This window comes from Eretmochelys imbricata, chromosome 3, assembly GCF_965152235.1.
Source record: "Eretmochelys imbricata isolate rEreImb1 chromosome 3, rEreImb1.hap1, whole genome shotgun sequence".
NCBI classification, from domain to species: domain Eukaryota; kingdom Metazoa; phylum Chordata; order Testudines; family Cheloniidae; genus Eretmochelys; species Eretmochelys imbricata.
In genome coordinates, this window is record NC_135574.1 from 14,800,305 (window position 1) to 14,819,038 (window position 18,734).

The 18,734-nt window shown below is 41.3% G+C and overlaps 1 protein-coding gene across 20 annotated transcripts in view; it reads right to left on the reverse strand.

Annotated features, from left to right (window-relative positions):
- The window catches only part of SUPT3H (SPT3 homolog, SAGA and STAGA complex component), a 479,206-nt gene that overhangs the window by 224,581 nt on the left and 235,891 nt on the right, over window positions 1-18,734 (reverse strand). For 19 of the 20 annotated variants that reach the window (XM_077812419.1, XM_077812418.1, XM_077812412.1 and 16 more), the window contains one exon: window positions 237-321. The exons of the other annotated variant lie outside the window; for it this stretch is intronic. In XM_077812419.1, coding sequence (XP_077668545.1) covers window positions 237-321 — 85 coding nt within the window. The remainder of the gene's footprint in view (window positions 1-236; window positions 322-18,734) is intronic. 20 annotated transcript variants of the gene reach the window in all.

The following is an 18,734-nucleotide window of genomic DNA, read 5'->3' on the forward strand; positions in this document are numbered from 1 at the left end:
GATCGAATAAATAAATTTGTTAGTCTCTAAGGTGCCACAAGTACTCCTTTTCTTTTTATGGATGGAATGTTATTCACGTATTCTAAAGGGAACCCTCCTTTTCTCTAAGTACAGTCACTACATGATAATTATAGCCTTAAGAATGAGAGGTAGAACATTTTCAATATTCTTACAGAAAAGATTAGATTGTACCCACAAGGAACATATTGTAATCAAAAGACTAAAGATATTCTTACCAAATTAATCAGCTGCGTATGAATGATATCTTCCACTAATACTGCTGTTTCATGAAGGGGCCTCCGGACATCCCCTAAGGAAAACCTGAAAGAAAATTGTTTCACATAAGGCTACCAAACTGGAAGAAAAAAAAACCAAAAACTCAAACCTCACATGAAACCAAGCAAAAAGAAAAAAAATCACCCATATTTAAACTTCTAGTGAATTGAAGATGAATTGTTTAGTGTGGTACAAGGAAGTATACATAAAAATAATTGGATTAAATTAAGAAAGAGCACTGGGGATGAATGTCAGAAAAACAGATCCTAACACAGTGAGATGTATTCAAGAGTGGAATGGCCACTGAAGAGCAGATATGAAAGTCCAACTATTAGGAACAAAACTAGAGTAGCCCAAGTTGTAGTAAATATACTGTAGAGATCAATCCTGTGTTAGAGAGGGGATTCATTTAATAGGCTTAATGACCTTTAATTTCTAGGAAGCAGCTACAGCCACATCATAGTATGGTATTTAACAGTAAGGATATCATTTTCCCTTCTGTTTACAAATTGACATAGGGTCTTTTCAGTTTTCACTCATCAAAATATTTACACTAAATGTTTATGTTAATGTCTTCTTTTTCCAAAGCTAAATGCGAAGCAACACATGCTTTCAGAAGGAATTGTTATGGATTAAAATAAAGGAATTTTAAGGAATTATTACAGATGCGTTGTCAAGTGAATTTTCTTTTATGACCTTTATAATTCAGCCCTACAGTGCCCTGTACATAGCCCTGTCTCAAAATGCACAGTATTGACAAGAACAGGAATAGTTACAGAAGCAGTTGTGGTGGTAGGTTTGAAAAAAAAAAGACACACAAGAAGGAAATCAAAGATTCAGGTGAAATACCAGTAAAACCAAAGAGAAATCTTCACAGCACAAGGATATTTGTTGTCAGCCTAACTTTGATTCAACAGAACTTCTTGGTAAAGGAAGTGAATTGTTCACAGCACTCACGTGATTAAACTGGTTCAAGGGAAGACTCTCAATGTATTGGAAGAACTGAAGTAAGGTGCAGCCCCTATCCTATCTCTAATGTGATCTGGCATAAAAGAAGAGTATCCAACTACTAGGACCAGGCCAAATCTCTCTCTGAATCAGGTATCTGTAATAAATGGCAGGTCGGGGCCAAACATTATGGATCTCCTCAGTCTAATACCAAATTATTCTTACTCTTAACAGCATCATCTGCAAATCACAGGCTAGACCACCAGCAGCCTTCTTAATCCCAAAAAAACGGGGGAGATCAGAGAACATGTGGAATAAAAGGGGAAAAATGGATCATTAGGCTAGCCAATTTCTACCCTATTATGTAAGTCAGATAGGATCCTATTTATTTTAAAAAGGTGACCAACATCTCTTCTGTTCTCCCAATACCCTGAGGTTGGAAGTCCAAGCCACACTCAGGTAGAACTGAAGTATCCAGGATTCTGACTGTGGGACTCTGCTTAGCATGTCACGCTTACACTAACACTGTGACAAAACTTCCCATACAAAACAGCAGCTTCACTGCATTGCTGCATGATACACACAACTTAGAAGCAAATTTTTAACACATCAGCCACATTACATGCTGAAATGTGCAACTATAAAATAAGTAGCAATACTCAGCCCTTGCCTACTTTACATATATAGGTTTCAGAGTAGCAGCCATGTTAGTCTGTATTCGCAAAAAGAAAAGGAGTACTTGCAAGTACTCACGAAAGCTTATGCTCAAATAAATTGGTTAGTCTCTAAGGTGCCACGAGTACTCCTTTTCTTTATACATAGGTTTAACAGCTGAAGAGTGAGAAGGAACTTAAAGAACTTTTCCCTCACCTCAATTCCTTCTTCCAGATAAAATAAGACATGGAAATTTCTTCCCTGGCATAAAGTGCAGTACCATAGCCTACTACTACCTGGCAACAGATACTCTGAATCTACAACAAAGCTTTATTCGTATCTCTTGCTTCAAACTAAACGGAGTACCTGTAACATCTGACAAGCACACTCCAATCATCCAAAATAATCATGAGAACTTGTAAAGAACAATGATTTTAGCACCAGGATTCTCAGGAAAACACAGAAGTCATGGGCACTCATTCTTCAAGTCTTGTTGGTTATCTCAGCCTCTACTTTTGGCTTCCTCTCTATCCAATCTTTGATTAGATTATTTTAAATCTTTTCATCCCAATATGCTTCCAACAGAGTGGTTATTGCTTGAATCAGTCAAAACTTCATAATACTAAATGTATGTCAAAACGAAAGAAGCCATTTCAATAACATATCATTGCAGACATGAAGGAAGACTTAGAACATTTTCTAATCTCCCTTTACATTGTTTCTTACGGACCAAATTCTGCCTTCCTTAGTCACACTGAGTTTCTACAACAGGGCTATCTGAGGAATAAGATACTATTCACTGTGAGAAGAGTCAAAGTGGTAGAAGAGGAAGTCACTCATCTTGCGCAGTAACGAAGGTTCTTCGAGATGTGTGTCCCTATGTGTGCTCCACTGTAGGTGTATGTGGATCCCTGTGCTTCTGATTGCTATCAAGATCTCCTGTGTCCATTTAACCCTCCCATGCCCTATCCCCTCCTCATGCTCTGCCTCGAGGCTAATTAGCATTGCGTGGGCGAACCACCCTTAGTTCCTTCTCTACCGCAGAGTCCCTATCCAAAACTCCAATGTAGAGGGAAGTAGGGCAGGTTGTGGAGCACCCACAGAGGGGCACGTCTCAAAGAACCATCATTACTGCACAAGGTGAGTAACTTCCTCCTCTTCTTTCAATAGCGCCCCTATGGGTGCTCCACTATAGGAAACTCCCAAGCAGTATCCCTAAGGAGAGGTTGGGGCTTCAGAGTTGAGTCTGTTCTGGATGATAACACTGCATCTATCACAATGAAATTAGGAGGAGGGTGTGAAAAAAGAAATTCCTCATTCCTGGGAGATACATAATATTTTTTTATCGACCCGTTTGCGTGGCGGTGTGGTGAATTCTGGCATTTGCCATATAAACTTAGCTGGATCCACAAGTGCCTTGTTAATGGGAAGGGCTATCCTGGAGGAGGAGTAGAAGAATATCCAGAAGCTTATGGTGAGTGTCTTTTAATCTCCTCAAGAGATACTTGTAAGGTATCTGCCACCCTTAGTCAGGTCAGACTTTAAAATAGTCTGCCATAGACAGTGGAGGGGGCATTTCTGTCTTATCTGGAGAGAAAGAAGAGATGTTAGTAATTGGTGTAACCCTCTCCTCTAGTCTGACCTCCTGGCTCCTCCAAGATCTCCTCAGGAGGTTCTTAGGCTCTAGAGATGGTGGCTGAGGGGGAATGCCTCGCAGTCTCCTGGTGGGTCACACTAGATGCCCAGGAGGCATCGTGCCTACAGGCTGCCCATGGATCACAACAGGACCATTGGCTGCTGGAAAAAAGATGGGTGGTTGATCCCATGATTGGTCATATCACAGGGGTTGTCCAGACCAAAAGTATGACTGGGCAGTCCTAGGTTGATAGCAGGAGTAAGCATGATAAGAGCATTGGGAGAGGACCCCCTCCTGGTCACTATCTGACTCTCCACTGGAAAATGGTGGAGCCAATACAGAGCGGAGGTGCAAGGTTTGGTGCCGGTGGTGATTCTTGGGCTTAAGATGTGTCTGGTACTGGGGCCCCGGTACCGATTAGAAGAGGCTCTGGTACCTCAGATGCCATGAGGTCGTTAGAGAATCTAAATTCCTGTGGTGCCACAGTAGTCGGTACCATCAGTGATCGCCAATATTGTGTCGGTGGTACCGAGGGAGTCAGAGATCTTGGCTTCACATAATGGTCCGATGATGGCTGCTCACAGTCGTTGGTGCTGAGAACATCTGTACTGACGCCGTCTGCCTTGAGGTGATATGGTCTCCACTTCTGTCCCTCACTAGCAGTACTGCTGCTTCGGTGCCTGTGCCCATAGGGTCTTTAAGTATACCAGCAGGATCTGTCGCACCAGACCCACGCAATCTGTGGGTACCATACTTAGACACCTTCAGTGCCATAGCTAATGAAGAGACTGAATGTGCCAGAAATTTCCTCTGGCTGGTTCAGGGCTGACAGCTCTCTTTTTGGTCTTATGTGAAGAATCCGAGGATTTTTTTTTCTTGGTTCACCAGCCTTAGAGTAGAAGGTTGCAGAGAAGACTGATGTCACCTGGGAGACTCTGGGCACGGGTCAGTCACAGGCTGAAGAGCTCCTACCTTGAGGAGCAGCTTTACTTTCAGTTCCCATTTTTTCCGGGATCTGGTTTTCAGCTGCTGACAGAAGGTACACTTCTGTGGAACGTGGCCCTCCCCGAGGGAATGACATAGCGGGAAAGACCATCTCTTAGTAGAATGAACTCCTTACAGGAGAGGCACCTCAAACCCAGGAGAACCCAGCATGCCCCTTACTGGGGACAATCCCCAGTCCAGGGGACGGAAAAGGGGGCAGGGGTAAAGCAAAAACTTTTAAGGCTTTTTTTATTTTTTTGAAAACAGGGGAAGAGAAAAAACTAATGGAAACTCTATGAGATTAAGAAGAAAAACATTAAAACAAGCTAAGAACAAATTTCTAAAGAAGTAAAGTATCCGTGAATGGACTGCTAATTGTTCCATCTCTAGCCGGGGAGGTTGAGCACCCATAGGGACTCTATTTGAAGATTATGGCCCCAAATAAATAAGATGTTATATTGTAGTTTCATAATGGCAGACGTGTCTGCACCTTAATGCACGAAAATACTCTTTACCTATAACCTTGACTCAAGTATCTTATTGACAACTGAATATACTGGATTGATGCTTCCTAACAAATACACTTTCTCTATTCTAACAAAACGATTTCCAAGACTACTTCAGGGCAACTTAATTTCCTTTGCTACGGAATTACAACAGCAAAGTAGATACATAATAAGATCTTTTTCTTTTCTTCTACAAAAATGGGCCTAACCATTTCTGCACACCTACTGAAATTCTAATGGTTTAAAATATACATTCATAGCTTGAACAACAAAGAAGAACACATTCAAACAGTGTCCAACAGATCTCTCTTTCCTATCCGATTTTTTAAATTTACTCCATACCTTTTGCCTTTCTTGTTTATTTAGACTGTAAGCTCTTTGGGGCAGGGACTCTCTCTTACTTCAGCTACAGTACGAGCTAGGGGTGCAATTCCCCAGCTCATGTAAAGTAACATGTATAGTCATGTGCTCACATCTAGTGGTTTCAGAAGGGAACATACTCAACATGGCTAATCCATACCTCTGTCTCCTCCACCCATCCTACTGCAGCTACATTGCTATTTATACTCATGCTAGCGCAATGTGAACTAGCGAGAGTATGTGTACAAAGCAAGGGAAATCACATCCCTATCTCACAGTGGTGATGTAGCTTGTGTGTTCATACAGTTCCTATTAGAAGTCCAGCTGACAGAGTAACTGGCTATAAAATGTTAAATTATAATTTCAGATACCTTATTATGATGTTTTGGAGTACAGTACAGCAGTCAAATTATGGCCCTATCAAATATATTTTTAAATGTAAATATTTGGATAGTGTGTACCGTGTATATAAAAATAGATCACTCAAGTTCATATTGCTCTGTGACATGACATACAGTAAGTAATCCACAAACCTAAATCTATTTGCTTATACATATTAGGATTCATAAATTTATCAGTAATTCTATTAATGTTTTTATTAAAATGATTAAATACAGTATGTAATGAAAGCACAAATTCTTTGCAAATATCCAAATCATTTACATATGCCCTAACTAGCCTATGCTGTATCTAAACTAAAAGGATTCAGCACAGTCATGACCAGAACACACTGACAATCATTATATACTGATATTTTAAAATTTAAAATTATTTGCCTTTGTTCCTAAGGCTTTAAAAGACACAAAACCAAATTTGGAACAGTGCAAATAAATGGCTGGCTACTAACTTATTAAAAATTTGGATGCAGCAAACCATGGTCTATATTATATAAATATATTAATAAATGGACAGTTTTTCTGAAAACAAAAAAAAGAGGGCAAAAATCTGCTCTCTGATTAGGGCATTGGCTCTCCACTGAGATACTGTGCTACCCTGAAAGCACAGATCTCCCATTGATGTAACTGACAGCTCCACATATATGCAAAGTAAAGAAATAGCAGAGACAAGTTCCAATACACAGATCTGAGAGGTGAATTTTGCCTCAAATCTTTTTTGCTCTGTTCAGATTTGCAAGAGGATATATCAAATTTAATTGCTAAAATTCCATATTTGACCATTAACTAGAGATATCTAAAAGCAGATTCACCACTATACATACACACACACTCTTGCTCTCTCTTTGAATGTTTGAAAGTTATTTGGATCTCAGTTTCTCTTCAGTTTTTCCCACGTTACTGTTGCCAACTTCTTTCCCCACACACAGAAAGCTAGATATTGGCATGGTGGTTTCTGCAAAAAGAAGTAAAAACCACCACATGTACCCACAGCCGCTTCCTCTTTCTCTCAAATGTACAGTGGATTTTCAAGCTACTGAAAAACAAAAACACCCCATGAAACCTGAATAATTGCTCATGATATTTTATAGTTTGTCCTTTACCCTATTATCCTCTTGATTCCGTTTAATTAATAACAATCTTTTCTATGTCAAACAGGAATGTCTCTGACCCTTCCTATTTCCTGGGATAATGTTATGCTTCTGACATGAAACTGACAAATACATGAACATTGAGAAGTTAAGGCTTTGATTCCTTGCTTCATTTATGCTGTTATATTTGAACAAGCAGTAAACTAAAACCTGGAGTGGGGGGAGGAAGGGTTCACCAAACTAAGGGCTAGCTGGTGGCTAGAGGAGAGACAGAACAAAAATAACTCAGTGTCGTTGCTTCTGGGGTTGAAATCAGACTTTGTTTAATATCACTTTGTGTGTTTCATTTCCTATGGGCTATTGTTGTTGTTTTTTTTAAATGGTGCAGTAGACAGCACTTAAAAGAACACTCTCCCTGGTTAAAGAATGAACCATTTTCCCTGTGCCCCAAACCAAAATTTGTACAAAAATACAGTGCGGACTTGTAAGTGAATTCCAAAGAAAGAATAAACTAGACAGACAGACAGACAGACAGACACACACACACACACAGTCAGTGTACCAAATGGTAAAATGCCATAGAACAGTGGTTTTCAAACTGTGGAAGGCACTGGGTCACGGCGGCTCCGGTCAGCACCACCGACCATGCCGTTAAAATTCCCGTCGGCGCTGCTGCCCGGCTAAGGCAGGCTAATCCCTTCCTGTTCTGACACCGCGCTGCACCCCGGAAGCGGCCAGCAGCAGGTCCAGCTCCTAAGCGGGGGGGCCATGGGGCTCCACGCGCTGCCCCCGCCCCGAACACTGGCTCTGCACTCCCATTGGCTGGAAATTGGGGGGGGGGGCGGTGCCTGCAGGCGAGAGCTGCATAGGAGCCGGACCTGCCGCTGGCTGCTTCTGGGTCACAGCACAATCTGAGGTGCCAGGACAGGCAGGAAGCCTGCCTCTGCACCCCTGCTGCACTGCAGACTGAGAGCCGCCCGAGGTAAGCCTGTGTCTCAACCCTGTGCCCCAATCCCCTGATCCTGCCCCAAACCCGGAGCTCCCTCCTGCACCTCAAACCCCTCATCCCTGGCCCTACCGCAGAGTCTGCACCCCCAGCCCAGAGCCCTGACCCCCATCCCGCACCCCAACCCCGTCACAGCCCTAAGCCCCCTCAAACCCGGAGCCCCCTCCTGTACCCCAAACCTCTCATCCCTGGCCCCACCCTAGAGCCTGCACCCCCACCCCGAGCCCTGACCCCCTCCCGCACCCCAAACCCATCACAGCCCTAAGCCCCCCCAAACCCAGAGCCCCCTCCTGCACGCCAAACTCCTCATCCCTAGCCCCACCGCAGAGCCTGCACCCCCAGCCCAGACCCCCTCCTGAACCCCAAGCCCCAGCCCAGAGCCCCCTCACACAACTGAACCCCTCATTCCTGGCCCCACCCCACAGCTCTCACCCCTGTACCCCAACCCTCTGCCCTAGCCCTGAGCCCCCCCGCCCCCACACACACACCCCACATCCCCAGCTCCGTTGGGACACGGGCATCAACAATTTTCTTCAACTGGGTCTCCAGAATAAAAGTTTGAAAACCACTGCCATAGAAGACTTACCTGATAAAAGGAAAGATTTGTTAAATAAAACACATTTACTGTCCACCTAACCATTATACATTCCATACAAGAAAACCTTCTTAGATAACCTCATTTCAAGGAGCTTTTTTAAAAACTGTAAGTTTGGGTGCAACAAGATTATCAGTTCAAAAGGTTTTCACTGGAGGATAAAAATAATTGTGGTGTGCGGAAAGACTGCAGCAGCTGTTTATTTACTTTCAGCTTTGCTTCCATTTGCTTTCCATTCTATCTCTGCCCATGTCATGATACCTCCAGGTATATCAAATGGTGTCAATGTCCCACCAACCCACTGCATCCATGAAGTATCATGGCACATTAATGCTGACAATACATTCTAAGTAAAGAGTCCATGCCATGGGGACATAAAAGTCAACTTCAGGAGGAAAGACCTGGACATCTATAGACATGGATAAAGAAAGAAATATTTCTGGTATGCTCAATTGGTTTATGGACCAATATCTCACAGGAGTCCCCAAACCTCACCTTCTCTTTATGTATTTATTCCATTATATTTATTTTCTGTCTACTTGTGGAGTGGCCTGTGGGCATCTGACCTTCACAGATAAGTTTATATACAGCCACCAGGGCATAAAAATAGGCATAAATCCATGGGAAACCATAGAAGTGCTTTTAGTAATAGAGCTACCCAACATGTAGATTCTGAAGCCATCTAAAACATGAGGAACCAGTGGAATGGGAGGGATGAGGTGTATGTAGCCATGCAAAGTCATCTGCAGCAGCTTCAACACCAGGAAAAAATGGTTACTTACCTGTATAGTAACTATTGTTCATTGAGATATGTATTCCACTCAGGCATGCATGCGGTCAGCGCATCAAAATCAGATAACTTTGCTTAGCAGTAACCATCGGGGAGTTGCTCACGCCGTTTTGCCCTGTAGCCCCTCTGATGGCTAGAAAACAGCAGTGCTACCCTGAACCCCGTCAGTTCCTTCACACTGGAATCCAAGGCTGTTCCAATACAGAGGAGACAAAGGATGGGTCATGGAATAATCCCGGCTCCCACATGTCAAAGAACAATACTTAAAGTACAGGTAAGTAACTGGTTTTTTTTTCTTCTTCGAGTGGTTGGAGATATGTATTCAACTCAGGTCACACACAAGCAGTACCTGAAGGAAGTGGGGCTTGAAGTCTATCTAAAGAATGATTGCAAAACTGCCTTCCCAAAGTTTGTATCTGTCTGATCTAGATGCAGTCATAATAACATAATGCTTGGTAAATACGCACTGAAGACCAGGTAGCTGCTCAGGAAATGTCTAATATAGCAACATCATTGAGGAATGTGACCGAAGAGGCTGAACGAACCACCAGTTTTTGTAGAGGTGTAGACTGAGCTAATCCATATGCTGCTGTAATACAGGAAGTAATACACCTGGAGATCATCTGTGCGGAAACCACCTGGCTCTTCACTTGATATACACAAAAGACAAAGAGTTGAGCTGACTGACAAAACAATTCAGTCCTCTCCAAGTAGAATGCCAAACGTCATCTCACCTCCAATGTATGAAGGCACGGTTCCTCTGTATTCAGATGTGGTATAGGAAAGAATACACACAAATAGATAGTTTGGTTAAGGTGAAATTATGAAACTATTTTAGACAAAAATTTTGGATCCAGCCTTAGGGCCATCTTAGGCATGACAAATTGCATATATGGAGATCCTGCCATGAGAGCCCGCAACACACTCACCCACCTTGCATAAATTATGGCTACAAGAAAAGCTGTCTTTCGGCAAAGAAGTACAGAGAGCAGGTTGCCAAGGGCTCAAGAGAGGACCCAGGTTGCTGTTTCTTTAAAAGGAGGGAAGAGATGGACATTCCCTTTTAAAAATCTATCCACTAGAGAGTTAGAAAAAAACTGAGTTCCCTTGAAACTGTGGCTGAAATGTTGATAAGCAGACCCTCAAAGAGTTGAGAGAGAGACCTGAGGACTTAAAATGCAACAGATAATCCAAAATGTCCTGAATGCGTACTGGCTTCAGCTGGATTCCCCGAGCTAGAGACCAAACAGAAAAATACTTCCGCTTGACATAATATGTATTACTAACCGATTCTGAACACCAGGTAAGTGTACCACTGTAGGGGCTAATGTCCTTCTTGAAGCAAAGATGCCAAAAATTTATTGCTTCCTGGCAAAGTTAGTTGGAATGAGGTCACCCTGCTTGTTCACATAAAACACTATGTTGGCACTGCTGGTAAGTATGTGAACGACTGTACCCCTGATCTGAGATCAAAAGGCCTTGCATGCATCGTAAATGGCTTGAAGCTCTAGACCATTGATTCGGAGTGAAGCTTCCTGTTCTGACTACAGACCCTGAAACTTCAGTGACTTTAGAGGCATACCCCAGCCTTTGTGGATGTATCATTACCTAGAGTCTTGGCTGGAGAAGGATATTGCTGGTGTTGTTGCTGACTTCCATAATGATGTATTTGTGGCCTGGGTATAAACCCCCAATGACTGCAGAATAGAATGAGAGCCCTTAAAATAATGCAATGTCTCATCAGTTTTCTCCGAAAATAAAAACCAACCATGAAAAGGTAAGTTCTCTGTGCTCTGTTGGACCTCAGGAGATATGCTGGAGTTCTGTAACCATGAGGGCCTTCTGAGAATGATGAACTGAGGCCATAGGTGTGGATGAAGCATCTGCCATATCCACTGCTGACTGCAAAGACGTCTTTGCCACCAAATGACCTTCTGCAATGAATGCCTTAAACTCTTCCCTAGAGGATTCTGGTAATTTATCCATAAACTTGCACAGCATCCCAATTCACAAGGTCACACTTAGATAACAGAGCCTGCTGGTTTGCAATGCATATTTGTAACAAAGAGGTTGAATACCTCTCCCCATCAAGTCTAAACTCTTAGACTCTGTCTTTATGTGTGGATTTATATCTCCCCTGCCATAATCTCGTTTGCTGCCATCACAATAAGCGAATTAGAAGGTGGATATGAGACAAAATACTCAAAACCTTCTACAGGGACATAATACCTATTATCAGTAGGCCTTGCCATGGGCATTAAAGATGTTGGGGTTTTCCACAGAGATATGGCAGTCTCTAATATCACTTCATTACAGGAAGAGAAATTCGGCCAGGAGATGAGGACTGAAGAACATCCACTCAACAAACTCAGCCTGAACACCCAAGGTCAACACCATTCATTTCAGGAGATCTTAATATGATTTAAAATCCTCAGGCACTGGACATGAAGAACCCAGCACCGTAACATCAAGTGGGACCAATGGAATCTCCTATGGCAACACATGTGACTGTAACAAGGGGTCAGGTTGCACCAACTCAGAGGGAGCCACCTCAGTCTGTGGATGCAGCACAGCTGCTCAGGAGGGGAGACTGCCAAGGGAATGGGTGACCTCTCCTTGGATGGAGCAGAAGACCAGGGACTCACCGAATGAAGACCCTGCCAGGGATCTCAAGGAGGCCACTGTTGATAGGAGTATGGCTTTGTGACCAGTAGGATCCGGGCCATAAACCTTTATCCCTATTGCAAAAGCAGTACTGATCCCGGTACTGACGGTGATTCCCCAAGAGGTCTTGACGAAGTTTGAGAGTGGTACTGCAAACATGAAGAAGAGGGAGATGTCTCCAAACTCAATTCTGAAGACCCTTCCAGGTAGTCTGACAGTAATGGAGGAACCACTCCAGGTGTAGCAAGTAAACACCCTGCGTCAGTCATAGCCCAACACACAGGTCTCATCAGTACAGATGATTGTACAGCAGTCAGCACTTTTAGTACCAGTACAGGCACTGAACTCACTCTAGGTACCAAAGCAGGCACCAATACCGAGGACGAAATTGGTACCAGACCCACCAATGTAGATTCTATCGCACGATAGTATCTCCACTGGCAAATCCCTCAATGCTGAGCAGGAAGTCTATTGCAAGCCTGCCCCCTGGGTATGAGGCAATTTGGACGATGGTACCAACAACAACCAATTAACTAACCAATCTCTAAGGTGCCACAAGTACTCCTTTTCTTTTTGCGAATACAGACTAACATGGCTGTTACTCTGTAATCTGGTTGTGTAGCTCCAGCCCATAGTGGCTCAGGTGCTCTCTGGGGGGCCAATCTGTGGTGGTCCCTAGTGCCCAAGCGGGCCTCATGGCCTGCTTCATATGGTGCTGCTTCAAGCTCAAGTCTCTGGCCACCTGCTTTCTCTTCTTGAATGACTTGCAGATGGAGCAACTTTCCTTAATGTGTCCTTCCCCAAGGCACAATAACCTGCACTGACTCAAGTGGTGGATGGTAAGAAGGAACTTCATAGATTCTAAGACCAGAAGGTATCATTGTGAGCATCTAGTCTAGCATAGGTCACAGAACTTTCCCCAAATAATCCCTAGAAAATATCTTTTCAAAAAAATTCCAAACTTGATGTAAACATTGTCAGTGATGGAGAATCCAAATTGTGGGCACCAGAACTGGAGAGAGTATTCCAGCAGAAGTCGAACCAGAGCCAAATAGCAAGGTAAAATAACCTCTCTACTCCTTTTTAAGACTCCCCTAATCCCAGGATGATGTTAGTTCTTTGGCCACAGCGTCACACTGGGAGCTCATATTCAGCTGATTATCCACCACATCCCCCAAATCTTTTTCTGGGTCACTGCTTCCCAGGATAGAGTCCCCAATCCTGTGAGTTTGGCCTACATTCTTTGTTCCTAGATGTATACATTTATATATAGTAGTATTAAAACACATATTGTTTGTTTACTCCCAATTTGGCCTGTTAAATTGTGTCAGTAGGCCTGTTAAATTGTGTCAGTGTCAAGAAAGGAAGGGGGTCATGTCGTAGTAAAAATTTATGTTTGTATTTTATATACAGTAATTTAAATAAAAAATAATAATGTAGCATGTATTAAATGTATTGGTGTATAATTTGACCATATTCTGCCAGCCACCCTTTCTGAAAGCAGAAAGGAATGGCCTAAAAGCAAAGTAAAATATGTTGCTGTGGCTAAACACCACCTCCTAGCTGCTATATAAACAACAAATAAAATTAAAAAATAAAACTGCCTTGGCCATAAAATGTACTAAAATGCAAATTCTTAGTTTAGCATCACTTAAACAGAAAATGTTTTAAATAATATCTAAAAATGTTAGGGTATTAACACATTTTAAAACAACAAATATAAATAAATGCAATGTGTTTCCAGCATAGTTAAGCCTAATTTATTATTAAATAACATTATTATTAAAATTGCTCACCAACAATCTATAAAAACAAAAATATAAAAAGTAAGCCTGATCCCAAAATTAACCATGAAATCCTTTTGGCCATCCCGGGTTATAAAGCCCTCAAAAATAGATATGCTTGTCCCTACCTGTCACCACAAAACCATGTAGCAGAAATACCTCATTAAAAACAAATGTATAAAACAAACTAAAAAGTATAACGTGTGTTTTGTACAACAATGTGTATGTATTACATCCTAAAAACAATATTTTTAAAAAAATGCAAGTATCAGCCAACCCCCAATAAATAAATGTAAATGTAATGCCAGTGAATTGTATACTAACAATCTCACATACTATTTACCAAAAATAAAAAAAGCACAAAGCATTATAACCGCTACCCCAGTTAATTTCTCTGTTACCCTTGGCCTAAATTAGCACAATCACTTATTTTCAAAAAACAAAGTAACTCAGTTTTTACAACAAACACAGAAAAATACAAAAATACATGTCATTCAAATATTGCATGCAAATAAAAACAACCTATCATTAGTACAACGTTTTTACAGGCTGGTCCCCAACTTCTAAGGACATATTATCTATCACGTTCCACCCATTCCTAGTTGTGTTAATACTGTCCTGTGTTTGCCTGCTAAAAAAACAAAAAATGTTTGTTATATTACAACCACAAGCTCAAATTGCCTCTCAATATATTGCTATAAAACAGTTGTATAAAATATGACCCACTCAAGAATTGTTCTTGAGGGGTCAAAAAACAACACGTAGTAGTAAAATTTTATGTTTGTATTTTATATAATTTCAATAAAAAATAAAAAAAAATATGTAGCATGTATTAAACATATTAGTGTATAATTTAATCATATCCTGCCAGCCACCCTTTCTAAAAGCAAAAAGGAATGGCCTAATGGGCCACTGGTAAAAATGCATCAGCTAAAATCTGTGTCTAAGCTAATTTCAAGGCAGTAACAGACCTTTTAGGGTCACCACTTTGTTGTAGGTTTAGCATTTTAAAATAAGTAAAAAAAATGCAATAATTATTTTTCTCTTGCATTGCAATTTAATGTTCCTGTTCAAATGTTCTGTGTAAATCAATTCTATTTTGTGCATAAATTAAAAATATGTATGTTAAAAAATAAATATGAAAACCATCACCAAATGCGCTAAAAAAACGAAAAGAAAAACAAAACAAAACCAAGGACTGACACAAAAGCACCAAAAAATTACAGCACACTCCTATTAAAATATCAAAAAAGGGCAAATTAACAACTCTAAAAATAAAACAGGCACCTATTAATAAAAACAAAATTGCTGTAATCAAAACCAGCATAAAGTAACTCCCTAAAAAACTTAATAAAAACAATTTAAAAAACCAAGCACTCATCGAACAGCAATTAATTACAGCAAGGTACCTCACCAAAGGCTCTTAAGCAAAGTAAGCAGTCATGGGATAAGAGGGAATGTTCTCTTATGGATTGGTTAAAAGATAGGAAACAAAGGTAGGAATAAATGGTCGTTTCAGAATGGAGAGAGGTAAATAGTGGTGCTCCCCAGACGTCTGTATTGGGACCAGTCCTATTCAACATATCCATAAATGATCTGGAAAAAGGGTTCAGAGTAGCAGCAGTGTTAGTCTGTATTTGCAAAAAGAACAGGAGTACTTGTGGCATCTTAGAGACTAAAACTTATTTGAGCATAAGCTTTTGTGGGCTTGTAGTCTGTTCTTGAAGCTTTTCTCTTGCAAAATTGCCACCTTTAAGTCAGAGAGGTTGAAGTGTTCTCCTACTGGTTTTTGAATGTTATGTAAACAGTGAGGTGCCATGCATCTGACGAAGTGGGTATTCACCCACGAAAGCTTATGCTGTAATACGTCTGTTAGTCTATAAGGTGCCACAGGACTCTTTGCCGCTTTTACAGATCCAGACTAACACGGTTACCTCTCTGATACTTGACACACAGGAAAAGAGATGCTGTATTGGGCAATCTATGCACCATCAATAGAAGAGGAGAGAGACAGAACAAAGAATAAATAAAGGACAAAGTACCAACAAGATGAAGCACGTGGATTTAGAGGAAGAGAATGGTTGAGAGAGATGGAAGGAGAATAATTGATCTGACCAATGAACTGGGAAAGGAAAAGGCACACAACTTTTAGGTTAGGGAATTTTATTTATTTATGCACCCACATATAACTGTATTTTCCAGGCAGACATCACACTGTCTCATAAAGAGGAAATGGATATATCAAGAGTGTTGTTGCTGTAGGCATTCATAGTATGATTGTTGGATGTTTTACTCAGTAAAGGGGGAATGCATTTCAAAATACATGCTGGCTTTCTGAATTTTCAATTCTTTAGTTTGAGACAAAGGGACAGTTTCAATATACTCACTCTCTCTCTGTTAGCTTTAAGTTATGGTAACAAGCCTGCATATTCCACCAATGTCAACTAGAAAAAGCAAGGAATATCCGATGAACACTTGTTAAGTAGATATCAACACTTTACTTATCAGGTCATTTCCACCACTCACAGGGTATGTATCTTCCCCTTCATCCTGAACACCCAACCTGCTCCGTGAATCTTGGTTATATATTCATGTGTTCTGTTGATCAATATAGAGTTGACATGGCTTTCAAAAGTTACAGGGTACTTTACATGGAGATGGTGAAAGTAAGTGAGGCACAGTGTCAGATTACAAGGGGTGGCTGTGAGGTACATTTTTCTGTAATGTTTAAGAAATGTGCATGATCCATGTTAAAAGTAACTGTTCAAAATCTGTAGTGATTTTAATGTAGGAGTTACAGAGTTGAAAACTGCTCTGATATAATTGTACACTATAGATATAGTTGGAGACAAAACCATATGCTAGTTGTTCAGACTATGCAGTCTAGCAGCATTAATTCAAAGTTAAAGTTTTGTGAGGGAATTTCCCGGAGTTTTATTAAGTATATATCAATGGTTATATTTATTCATATGGATAGGCACCAATGTTAATGTAGGTTTTCCCTTATATGCCACTCTTCAGAGCCCCATCTCCCTTGACACCCCAAAAACCCCTATATCCACAGCTGATCCCAATAGAGAGCTGCACTTAATATTCTCCCCAGCCTCTATAGACCTATCCCTGCCCATGTTTTCCTTATATATCTCTGCTTCCCACAACATTTTCCACCCCTCAAGTTCTCCCTGAATACCACCCTCCCTATTTCCCTACTACATTCATTTTTAATTGTCAGTATGTAACAAATGCAGAGTATCAACATTTATATAGCAACATTACCAAAGTTAGTCAATACTTACTGAAGTATTAACAGAAAACTGTCCTGTGAAACACTATTGTGACAAATTTGGGCCTCAATCATATGCTTTGAATCTGGACAGAGTCCCACTGAAGACGAGGATGTGGAAATAAAATTCAAACAAGTGTGAAACAAAGCAATTTTAATCTTGCTTTAAGTGCAAATCTTAGTTCAGCTATACCTATAAAGCTGCTATCAATATGTCCATAACATATACTATGTATATATAAATATTTTATACATACACACACAAACACATGCAACAATTATAGCAAAGCTGGTGTTCCATTTTAAGTCCATTTTCATTTGTTTATAGCTTGCTAAACTTTAACTTTTCCGGTTAAAATTTTCCATGCCTCTGACTGAATATTTTTTGGAACTTTTCAGGAAAAACAGTTTGGCTATTTCCAAGAATGATTTTGGGGGAAAATAAGTAGTTTTGCCAATATTAAAAAAAAAAATGTTCCAATAATTTCTTTCCAGAGCTCTAGTGTCTGCAAAACTTGGAGAAGCAAACTGAGATTTGGCAAGAGGGTATTCCTTGGGGTCAGTGAGGTGTTGTTTTGCTGTCCTCATGAAAATCCACCCAGATTTGGCTGTGTTATAAGACTGAAAACCGCCAGGTGTACATTCTCACCTTTTGAAAGCTTGTTGCTACAATCTCTGAACATTTTGCCTACACTGAACATACTTGAGCCCCCAGACCTTCTTCAATACCACACTGAATATGCTACAGCCCCAAAGAGCTCCATAATAGATCAACCGGTTTTGTTCAATATCTTCATAAATGATCTGGAGGATGGTGTGGATTGCACTCTCAGCAAATTTGCGGATGATACTAAACTGGGAGGAGTGGTAGATACGCTGGAGGGGAGGGATAGGATACAGAAGGACCTAGACAAATTGGAGGATTGGGCCAAAAGAAATCTGATGAGGTTCAATAACGATAAGTGCAGGGTCCTGCACTTAGGATGGAAGAATCCAATGCACCGCTACAGACTAGGGACCGAATGGCTAGGCAGCAGTTCTGCGGAAAAGGACCTAGGGGTGACAGTGGACGAGAAGCTGGATATGAGTCAGCAGTGTGCCCTTGTTGCCAAGAAGGCCAATGGCATTTTGGGATGTATAAGTAGGGGCATAGCGAGCAGATCGAGGGACGTGATTGTTCCCCTCTATTCGACATTGGTGAGGCCTCATCTGGAGTACTGTGTCCAGTTTTGGGCCCCACACTACAAGAAGGATGTGGATAAATTGGAGAGAGTCCAGCGAAGGGCAACAAAAATGATTAGGGGTCTAGAACACATGACTTATGAGGAGAGGCTGAGGGAGCTGGGATTGTTTAGCCTGCAGAAGAGAAGAATGAGGGGGGATTTGATAGCTGCTTTCAACTACCTGAAAGGGGGTTCCAAAGAGGATGGCTCTAGACTGTTCTCAATGGTAGATGACAGAACGAGGAGTAATGGTCTCAAGTTGCAGTGGGGGAGGTTTAGATTGGATATTAGGAAAAACTTTTTCACTAAGAGGGTGGTGAAACACTGGAATGCGTTACCTAGGGAGGTGGTAAATCTCCTTCCTTAGAGGTTTTTAAGGTCAGGCTTGACAAAGCCCTGGCTGGGATGATTTAACTGGGAATTGGTCCTGCTTCGAGCAGGGGGTTGGACTAGATGACCTTCAGGGGTCCCTTCCAACCCTGATATTCTATGATTCTAACCACACTAGGATCCTAGGCACAGAGTTAGCGCTCCAAACA